The 11522-nt window shown below is 44.7% G+C and overlaps 1 protein-coding gene across 1 annotated transcript in view; it reads right to left on the minus strand.

Moving 5' to 3' along the window:
* Positions 1 to 11522, minus strand: part of mrrf (mitochondrial ribosome recycling factor) — a 45566-nt gene that overhangs the window by 10765 nt on the left and 23279 nt on the right. Inside the window, exon 4 of the mRNA XM_080755869.1 lies at positions 7355 to 7473. Within this exon, the coding sequence (XP_080611995.1) occupies positions 7355 to 7473 (119 nt within the window). The remainder of the gene's footprint in view (positions 1 to 7354; positions 7474 to 11522) is intronic.

Raw genomic sequence — 11522 nt, forward strand, 5'->3', positions numbered from 1 at the left:
GAGTCAATGACAAGCTAATAGTTGCACAGAGCTTTAGCATACGGCAAGCGAAAAGCGAAATGCCAAAAGAAAAAATAGGAATAAAATTCTGAATATTCTTATCTCGCCCCGTGTCGTTTGGACGTCGCTAGGACGTCCACAGACGTCGAAGGCACCTCTCGGTTCCAATCCTTATGACGTTTCCAGACGTATTGTGTACAGAATGTGTTAATCGGAGCACGTTTCATTGTTCAGTAGGGGTGTAACCGATGAGACATTGTTGACGGCACAATAGAGCGTCACAGTCCCGCCCCCCTGCGAGGACCCCAGGAAATAACTCCCCGTTCATTTTAACAAAAGACATTTCAAAAAGTATTTATTTAATGACCTTTTCATTTAAGCCTCGTACAAATTAAGCCATACTAGAGTTGTGACAAATCATGGCAACAAACACGATTTTTATTTGGGCCGAACAAATAATTAGAAAGAACAAATAATCGGTAAGGTTACAACACTTTTTTTGTCGTCGTTTTTCTTCTTTGTAATTATTTGTTTGGTCCAAAATATTGTGTTTGTTGTCACGATGTGTCACAACTCACAGTTGGCTTTGTACGACGCTTAAATAAATATTTGTTGAAATGTCTATGGGAAGCATGCATTGGGAATGAATGAATGGTTTATTTCGGTCCTCGTTCACAAATATTCGTTAATTTACTTAATTTATTACATTTTTGATACAGTAACTATTAAACAATCGAAAGAAAATATTTCCGAGTGAAACATACTGTAGGCTGTGTGTGTGTGGATGGATGGATAGTGCAGGATCTTTTCTTTTAAGGCAAAGATGTATGTTTAAACAGTGATTCACTGGCAACTATATACAGACGGCACCTTGACATGAACCGAGATTCTGCACCATCCAGAGACCGACCAAGTTTAGCAATGTGCAAACGGTGGAAGCCCCGTTCTTAGCATTGCTAAATACAAGGCACGCGGTACGACATGTTGCACAGTGCAAATCCTTAATGGCCACACTGCACATCCAATAAATCTAGGGGTGTGGCTAAGAATCTGGGGGTTGGACTAGGGGGCGTGGCTGAGAAGAAGTACTCAGAGATACCTACGGAAAACGGAATTCGAAATCGATGCGGTTACCACAACAGACCAGACCCGACCACGTTCAATCCGATATATAGAGCACCGAAGTCCGATGTCCATATCGGTAGAGGGCGCAAATGTACCGTTTACTTGCATTGCATTAGGGGGATTTCAGATCGCCTCATATAAGTACCGTGTTTGAAAGAGTAAACATGTCACCCCCGGACGCTTCACTCGTATGGATATGGAGAATCAACTGAGAGAAAACGCTATTGTTACTGCTGCCGAATTAGTTACATTTTCGCTAGAAACAGACTGTATATCACATCATTATATGAGTTGACTGACTGTCGCAAACGATACAGAGACACCTCCCTGACAATGACGCCCAGAAAGCTTGTTTATTTTTGGACCACAATGCTTATATGAAAATATTTGAACCCCCTTATGGCTATTGACGTAATGCATCATTAAGATGAGCCCATGTTCTTCTCCATAGATAACTTACTTCCGTGAACTAGGCAGAACCAGGGGATGAGCGAGTGACGTCAGGACTTCAGAACCAGGGGGATGAGCGAGTGACGTCAGGACTTTAGAACCAGGGGATGAGCGAGTGACGTCAGGACTTCAGAACCAGGGGGATGAGCGAGTGACGTCAGGACTTTAGAACCAGGGGGATGAGCGAGTGACGTCAGGACTTCAGAACCAGGGGGATGAGCGAGTGACGTCAGGACTTTAGAACCAGGGGGATGAGCGAGTGACGTCAGGACTTTAGAACCAGGGGGATGAGCGAGTGACGTCAGGACTTCAGAACCAGGGGGATGAGCGAGTGACGTCAGGACTTTAGAACCAGGGGGATGAGCGAGTGACGTCAGGACTTTAGAACCAGGGGGATGAGCGAGTGACGTCAGGACTTTAGAACCAGGGGATGAGCGAGTGACGTCAGGACTTCGGCGCTCTATTTAGCCAATTACATTATAGCTGAAAACACAATGCGTACACGTATACATAGCGTATTTTCACGCAGTGCCGTCATGTGACAAAGTACAACATAGCTTCTGGATACACAAGGTTTCTGCCCGACAGTGACGCTATGCCAACAGTACGTGTTAAACACTAGACACGTGTAAAAGGAAAAAGAAAAAGCACGTGTAGAATTTAATCTGGCCTAGCAGCAACCGCTATATTACGAGTGCTGAAGTTAACCCATTCTGAACGGGAACCCATTTTGGTGTTAGCATCATGTTATGCTTTAGCTATTGAAAAATAGCAGATCTACAAGCTCATAGCGCGCCACCGAGTGGCGCGCTACGAGCTTGTAGGTCTGCTATTCTTTGAAAAATCGAAGAACGACTGACATTTTTAGAATCTGATCTCAGGTCAGAATGGGTTAATCAGACCAGTGTGTGTGTGTCCAGTGGAAACCTCGTATGAATCTGATCTCAGGTCAGAATGGGTTAAAAGAAGGAAAGGGAGATGAAGTCAAATCCACTGAGTCCCTCCGACAGCCACGGAAACCAGAGAGTCACACTCCTCAAAACCTCTCCTGCAAACCGCATTGGCAAATTCCACCGAGCCCAGGCATTATACAGAGAGCGCAAATGTGCAATGTCAGGGAAAAGGCTTTCTAGCCTCCTCTGATTTCTCACTCGGGCCTTTTTCGTCTTTTCCACTGGGGGAAAAAAAAAGAACATGGCAGTGAGATTAAAGGAATTTATTTGTATGCATTAAATTAATTCATGAGGTCCAGTTTCTTTTCTTTTCCCCCTTTTGTTAACCCATTCTGAACGGGAACCCATTTTGGTGTTAGCATCGTGTCACGCTTTAGCTTTTGAAAAATAGCAGATCTACAAGCTCGTAGCGCGCCACCGAGTGGCGCGCTACGAGCTTGTAGGTCTGCTATTTTTTGAAAAATCGAAGAGCGACTGACATTTTTTTAGAATCTGATCTCAGGTCAGAATGGGTTATAATCAGACCAGTGTGTGTCCAGTGGAAACCTCGTATCAATCTGATCTCAGGTCAGAATGGGTTAAAAACCCATCCGGAATGCAGGCAGGCCCTCCCTCTCCCTCTCTCCCTCTCTGGTTCTTCGGTTGCTTCTCTTTGAGTGCGGGGTGATCGATTCCACCCATACCTATGTTTGATTGTTCTCAGCATCAAATTCATCACCGTTCCCCCCCCCCCCCCCCCCCCCTCACCAGTCTTAGCGGTTACGGAAAACCCGAGCGGGAATTCTCTGGAAAGGCCAGGCCATGTTCTGGTTAATATGTTGGGGAGGAAGAGGAATTACACTGAAGTTTTACATCAAACGACGCCCGACGGCCCAGTTCAAAGCAACAAGGGCAGCAGAGAGGAGTGAGTGTGTGTGTGTGTGTGTGTGTGTGTGTGTGTGTGTGCGTGCGTGTGTGTGTGTGTGTGTCCGTGGGCGCGACCGTGCGTGCGTGCAGGGGACGCAGAAACGCAGTGTTTTAAGAAACACTGTTTAAAATGGGCTAGGATGCCTTGCAAGCGATTCCTACGCAATGCACAAACATAGCACATACATGAGACAGAAAGACATACAAACGCCACACGCACACACACACACACACACACACACACACACACACACACACAGCCCCTGATCTTTGCACGTCGTTAACAATTTAAACCAGTATTCTAAATAACAGCATTGTACAACAGCACAACACAACAGGCATGGCGTGAGCTTGTACTAAGATCAGCAATTTTTTTTTTAATATTTGTTATTTTTTGATATTTTGTTCCTCGCCTATAAGACGACTTGCCCAAAAACAGGGTATACGTATACGGCATGCAGGCTGAAAGTGGTTAATTAATTAACGCATACACCATATTGCCTCTATAGCTGAGATCAACAGCCTCGCGGCGTGTGTGTGTCTGTTGTTCATTCCACTGTACCTTCCCAGGCTCCCGTTAATGAATGGATGGAAAAACAATGGCGAGGGGCCTCCGGAGCGTTAGGGTAATGGATAGGCATCATTATAAGCCTATTAGCCGCTCTGGGCGCTGCTTGCGCACTCACCTCCATGTTGGGCCATGAGTTAGTTAACGTTGTGGAGGCTGGTAGAGTATATAGCATGTGGCTACGACTGTGTGTGTGTGTGCGCGTGTGTGTGTGTGTGTGTGTGTGTGTGTGTGTGTGCGGTCTCTATAGGTCAGGTCTGTGTGTGAAATAATGGGTGTGGGGCATATTTAACACAAGGGTCACTGAGCCCGACATAGGTGACAGATTGAATAGCTTCAGTTCTATTGACCACTTAAGCCGGTAGCATTCGTTCAAAATGGGTTTTGTGAAAATAGCCGAATAACAAGCTCCCAATGCGTAGGCGACGCAATGCTATTTTTGCTATTTCGAAGAGAAAGAAAAGGCTTAATAAGTGTGATCGTTAGGGTTTGAGCAAAGAGAATCAAAAAGGTCAAGAACAGCCAAATTATCTTCTGACTTCAAGGAAATATTTCTTTGGAAGCACAGGTGTGTATTTTGACTAATACTTTTGTTTTGGCCTGTATAATGTCATGGTAATGTCAAACAACAAAAACATATTTTGGGGGGGGGCAGGAGACGAGGAGAGTGCTGGTGGGTGTGACGACGTCCTCCTCGGCCCACCAAAACATTATCCCATTCTGACCTGAGGTCAGATTCTAACGCACAGAAGCATGGTGGTTCTTTAACGCATTTTGACCTGAGATCAGATTCTAAAAATGTCTTAACTCCTGACAGTTTAAAATAAAATAGCAGACCTACAAGCTCGTAGCGCGCCACTCGGTGGCGCGCTACGCGCACAGAGTGATCTACTGTACAAGCCCATAGTGCTGCCCATAGTGCGGCACACGCACTATGGGCTTGTAGATCTGCGGTACAGTTAGAGTATGTTATTTAGGCCCGACGTCGAAATAAAAAAGAATGCAAGTATTCTGAAAGAATATATATTCAAAGATTTGTGCCGCATTTTCACGATGTTTCAAAAATAGCAGACCTACAAGCTCGTGGTATGAGAGCTTGTAGATCTGCTATTTTTAAATAGCTAAAGTATGACATAATGCTCAGTTAAAACATCAAAAGGGGTTCCCATACAGAATGGGGTAATATAATATAACTTATACAAGTGCGTCTCCCTGCTCTTCTATGGAGATGTCATGTCTCACCTGGACACAGGAAGTACTCAAATGTTTAGTAGAAGTAGAAGTCCTGTATTAAAAATGTACTCAAGTAAAAGTACAAAAGTATCGGCATCAAAATGTACTTAAAGTACTAAAAGTACCGATATTGCAGAATGTACAAAATGTGTACATCTTTTGAAAATATATAGGATTGAAGTGGTTATACATTTAGTGGTTAATGTTTTTAATCAAAATCTCCAAAGTAACAAGTTTTCAAATAATTGTCAAGGTGTAAAAGTAAAAAATTTGGCTCTGAGATTTTTAATAATTTTTTAAATTTTTAATTTAACATTTATTTAAAGGTAGAGTAAGTGATTTCACTTAATTCAAATATCACTTATTTTTTTGTTTTGTTGTGATAATCCTCTCTACTATAAAGTGTGCTGACCATATAAGGAGTTCCTCCCTGTCCCCAGTTAACTAACCCCTGGGGGGTCAAAAAACCTTAGGTTTCGTTTTTGACTCTCTATCCTGATTGGACGAAGGCTTAGGTCCCACAGCCAAAAATCACATACTCTACCATTAACCAGTAAAAACACATCTCTTTTTCAAGTGGGGCAAGAGGCAGAATACATAATTACACTTTCAACGCTACACTGTACATGTCAACTTATACACCTTAGCCAAATAATACATCTGTGAAAAATACCTCCAGAAGCCAGTATACAATACTATACAGCAATACTCCACAAATAGTACACTGACAATAATGTAGTGGAGTAGAAGTAAAAGTATTGGAAATTGGAAATACTAAAGTAAAGTACAATAAAGCTCAAAATTGTACTTAAGTAGTAGGCTACAGTACTTATTGTATAGTACCACTGGACACCTGATGAAGCGCAATGGTAAAACAATAAATAAAAATGCATTCAAAGCCAGGGCAGAAGAGGAAACCCTCTGGGGTTTAAATTAACCCGTTTTGGGCCAGAACCCCTTTTGGTGTTAGCATTATGTCATGCTTTAGCTATTGAAAAATAGCAGATCTACAAGCTCATAGCGCGCCACCGAGTGGCGCGCTACGAGCTTGTAGGTCTGTTATTTTTGAATTTTTTTTAGAATCTGATCTCGGGTCAGAATGGGTTAACTTTTGCTGTGCTGCTACAGTGAAGGGATGTCAAATGGAAAATAGAATCGACAATGGTGATAAAAGCCCTTTTGGTTTTTTTTACACTCAGGCGTGATTACAACATGATTTTTGTAGATGGCAGCAAAGAGTGCTGGAAAGAATGTCGTTCTGAAAATGGGCTGGTGTCGGTACTCAATTGTTCATGAATGCCTTATTTCAAAGTCAAGCAATCGACAGGAATCAGATAAAGAAAGATCTCGGGTGTTAAATTGAAATCCTAAAACGGCTCTGAGCTATTTCTACTGTATGCTGGAACAATGCACATTTAGAACGTGTATCGAGTTTCCATCTTGGCTGCATTTTTTTGCACCTGAAACCATGATTAGCATAGCATATTAGCATAACAACATCTTGGAAGGACAGGGAGAGAAAATAAGTCACAAGAGAACAAATAATCCACTCCTTCCCGACCTGAGGGTAAAATGAGGTCATTTCCTACTCTGTGACAGCTCACACACACACACACACACACACACACACACACACACACGCGCACGCACGAACGCACGCACAAACGCTCTTACACTTTACCCCCCAAAAAAACAATGAACTCTAGTGATCAATCACGTAGGATCAGAGAGCCAGTTGGAGATAAAGGCAGGTCACGTTTCAGGAAAAAAAGAAAAAAAAACGTAACTTAACCACTTGAACCCCAGGGAACATATAGCACGTCAAACATAGCAGATCTACAAGCTCAAAACGCATCGTCACCGACACCACACGTGACATGTTTTGAGCTTGTGGATCTGCTATTTTCGGTGAAGAGATTTGGTTTAGACGGTTGAACTCAAGTCCGTTTTCACCAAGACTGGAGAGTTTAACTAATGCAGTATATTATAACTTGACTGGAGTCCCACCACGGCTCTATACTAGATCCTCTAGTATTTCCCGTTACACGAAATGTCTTTGAGTGTGTGTGTGTGTGTGTGTGTGTGTGTGAGTGAGTGAGATAGAGAGAGAGCTCCTTACTTCAGGGGAGCTGGTCATGTTGACAACTAGGAGCTGAGGTGACTTCATGGAGATCTGCCCCAGCTGGTTGAGGGGGAACTTCCCATCGGCAGTGGTCACCACAATGTGGTCCAGAGCCCCTGAAACACAAACGGAACAGAGAGAGGTCACCACAATGTGGTCCAGAGCCCCTGAAACACAAACGGAACAGAGAGAGGTCACCACAATGTGCTCCAGAGCCCCTGAAACACAAACGGAACAGAGAGAGGTCACCACAATGTGCTCCAGAGCCCCTGAAACACAAACGGAACAGAGAGGTCACCACAATGTGCTCCAGAGCCCCTGAAACACAAACGGAACAGAGAGAGGTCACCACAATGTGGTCCAGAGCCCCTGAAACACAAACGGAACAGAGAGAGGTCACCACAATGTGGTCCAGAGCCCCTGAAACACAAACGGAACAGAGAGAGGTCACCACAATGTGGTCCAGAGCCCCTGAAACACAAACGGAACAGAGAGAGGTCACCACAATGTGGTCCAGAGCCCCTGAAACACAAACGGAACAGAGAGAGGTCACCACAATGTGCTCCAGAGCCCCTGAAACACAAACGGAACAGAGAGAGGTCACCACAATGTGGTCCAGAGCCCCTGAAACACAAACGGAACAGAGAGAGGTCACCACAATGTGCTCCAGAGCCCCTGAAACACAAACGGAACAGAGAGAGGTCACCAAATTTTCAGTAGCACCGAAGAGCTGACTTTAGGACGGTACCCGCCCCCCCCCCCCGAACCTCAAATGACGTCACATTGTAGGCTCTACACTCTACAGAGCTCTAAAATAGGAGCATGAATTGTCCCTTAGGCTTCACCGCGCTTTACAGTCAGAGGACACGGGGCTCCATTTTCGTCACCGCTAAACCCCTAAACCTCTTTTGCCTTTTTTATATATATATATATATGTATATATATATATTCTTTCAGTTTCCGTTTTTAACTCAAATCTTTGGTTCTGGGGGGGGGTCCCTGGAACAACGTATTTTCAGATGGGGGTCGGCGGCATATTGCATATCATTTTTGGGGTTCTTGACATGAAATATTGAGAACCACTGATATAGAAACATGAGGCCCCCATTTCTGATCACCTGATCATCTGGCCGATACCGACTTTTCCCGATCCGATATTTATATGTTATAGAACACGTTTATGCCACATCACAATAGTACAATATCCCAAATCCCGGCAGCCTATTGGCTGCCGCGCTACTGTGAGCTAGTAGATTGGCCATACTTTTGGCTAATATTCCGCCACCAGAATATCATGGATGCTGAGGTTCAAGTGGTTTACGATGGCTAACAAGGGAGAACTAACACTGGAAAAACTCAAAAGACCAATGGAATGATCAGAGCCATGGTGAGCCGCGGCTCGGTAGAAGTGTGTAATAAGCATGGAGTGAAAGACCACTGTGCCATTTTCTTTCCGTGATCCGTGTATACGGTCTATCCACCACAAAACGAGAGGTGCATTCACAGTGAGCGTATGTATTTTGTCTTTCTTTCTTTAACACTCCCGTCTCTCCACCACCCTTTGCTTTCCTCCCTCCCTCCCTTCATCTATCCATCTCTCCCGTTCCGTTCCCTCCGTCTGGCTAACCTCAGATGAGGCTGTTTCCTCCTCCAACTCTCTGTCTTACATCACTGCCTCCCTCCCTGCCCAGTGAGGTCTGCGGCTGTGTGTGTGTGTGTGTGCGTGTGCGTGTGTGTGTGTGTACGCGCTTTCATGCGTGCGCGTATGCACATGCATACGAGGACTATGTCTTTATGCCTCTCTCTCTGTGTGTGTATGTGTGTGTGTGTGTGTGTGTGTGTGTGTGTGTAGATGTTTCAGGGTGAAGGGGAGGTGAGCCAATGGCGTAATTGTCTCTATACAACCTTTTTATCCTTGTGCTTTTGAGGGCAAAGAACACGTTTAGTATTTGCTCATTAGGAGCACATGGAGACACAGCGAAAGCATAGATGAAACAGAATATGACAGAATATGAAAGGTGTGGCTGTGAAACGATTAATACAGTGACGACCTGCTCATTCACAGACCACACCAAACTATTTGACTGACACATTGTCTATCTGGCTGCCAAAGTCTCCGTCTACCTGTTTTGACTCAAAACAGCCCCTTCATCCCAGCTGGTGTACCACGTTCCTGTCACCGGTATGTGTGCCTGTATACCGCACTGTTGAAAAGAGAGCTGAGCCAGAAGGCAAAGCTGTCTGTCTACCGAGCACTCTTTGTTCCTACTCTCACCGCTGGTCATGAAGTGTTCCTACTCTCACCTATATGGTCATGAAGTGTTCCTACTCTCACCTATATGGTCATGAAGTGTTCCTACTCTCACCTATATGGTCATGAAGTGTTCCTACTCTCACCTATGGTCATGAAGTGTTCCTACTCTCACCTATGGTCATGAAGTGTTCCTACTCTCACCTATGGTCATGAAGTGTTCCTACTCTCACCTATGGTCATGAAGTGTTCCTACTCTCACCTATATGGTCATGAAGTGTTCCTACTCTCACCTATATGGTCATGAAGTGTTCCTACTCTCACCTATGGTCATGAAGTGTTCCTACTCTCACCTATGGTCATGAAGTGTTCCTACTCTCACCTATGGTCATGAAGTGTTCCTACTCTCACCTATATGGTCATGAAGTGTTCCTACTCTCACCTATATATGGTCATGAAGTGTTCCTAATCTCACCTATATGGTCATGAAGTGTTCCTACTCTCACCTATATGGTCATGAAGTGTTCCTACTCTCACCTATATGGTCATGAAGTGTTCCTACTCTCACCTATGGTCATGAAGTGTTCCTACTCTCACCTATGGTCATGAAGTGTTCCTACTCTCACCTATATGGTCATGAAGTGTTCCTACTCTCACCTATGGTCATGAAGTGTTCCTACTCTCACCTATATGGTCATGAAGTGTTCCTAATCTCACCTATATGGTCATGAAGTGTTCCTAATCTCACCTATATGGTCATGAAGTGTTCCTACTCTCACCTATGGTCATGAAGTGTTCCTACTCTCACCTATATGGTCATGAAGTGTTCCTACTCTCACCTATATGGTCATGAAGTGTTCCTACTCTCACCGCTGGTCATGAAGTGTTCCTACTCTCACCTATATGGTCATGAAGTGTTCCTACACTCACCTATGGTCATGAAGTGTTCCTACTCTCACCTATATGGTCATGAAGTGTTCCTACACTCACCTCTGGTCATGAAGTGTTCCTACTCTCACCTATATGGTCATGAAGTGCTCCTACTCTCACCTATATGGTCATGAAGTGTTCCTACGCTCACCTCTGGTCATGAAGTGTTCCTACTCTCACCTATATGGTCATGAAGTGTTCTCACCTACGTTCATAAAGTGTTCCTACTCTCACCTACGGTCATGAAGTGTTCCTACTATCACCTATGGTCATGAAGTGTTCCTACTCTCGCCTATGGTCAGGATGTGTGGGTCATGACCGAAAGAATAAGGTTGTGAATACAAGCGGCCATTATGAGTTTTCTTCGACGGGTGGCTGGCATCTCCCTTAGAGATAGGGTGAGAAGTCACGCGAGAGAGACTCGGAGTAGAGTCGCTGCTTCTTCGCCTGGAAAGGAGCCAGCTTAGGTGGTTCAGGCATCTGGTTAGGATGCAACATTATGCCTGTCTGTCTGTCCCAGCAACTTTATGCCTGTCTATCTGTCCCAGCAACGTTATGCCTGTCTGTCTGTCCCAGCAACATAATGCCTGTCTGTCCCAGCAACGTTATCCTGTCTGTCTGTCCCAGCAACGTTATGCCTGTCTGTCTGTCTCAGCAACGTTATGCCTGTCTGTCTGTCTGTCTGTCCCAGAAACATTATGCCTGTCTGTCTGTCCCAGCAACGTTATGCCTGTCTGTCTCAGCAATGTTATGCCTGTCTGTCTGTCTCAGCAACGTTATTCTGTCTGTCTCAGCAACGTTATGCCTGTCTGTCTGTCTCAGCAACGTTATGCCTGTCTGTCCGTCTGTCTGAGCAACGTTATGCCTGTCTGTCTGTCTGTCTCAGCAACGTTATGCCTGTCTGTCTGTTTGTCTCAGCAACATTATGCCTGTCTGTCTGTCTGTGTTACCTCCCATAAACGTCTGTCTGTCTGTCTGTGTTAC

The sequence above is a fragment of the Protomyctophum bolini genome (assembly GCF_963924005.1).
Source record: "Protomyctophum bolini genome assembly, chromosome: 22".
In the NCBI taxonomy this organism is placed as follows: domain Eukaryota; kingdom Metazoa; phylum Chordata; class Actinopteri; order Myctophiformes; family Myctophidae; genus Protomyctophum; species Protomyctophum bolini.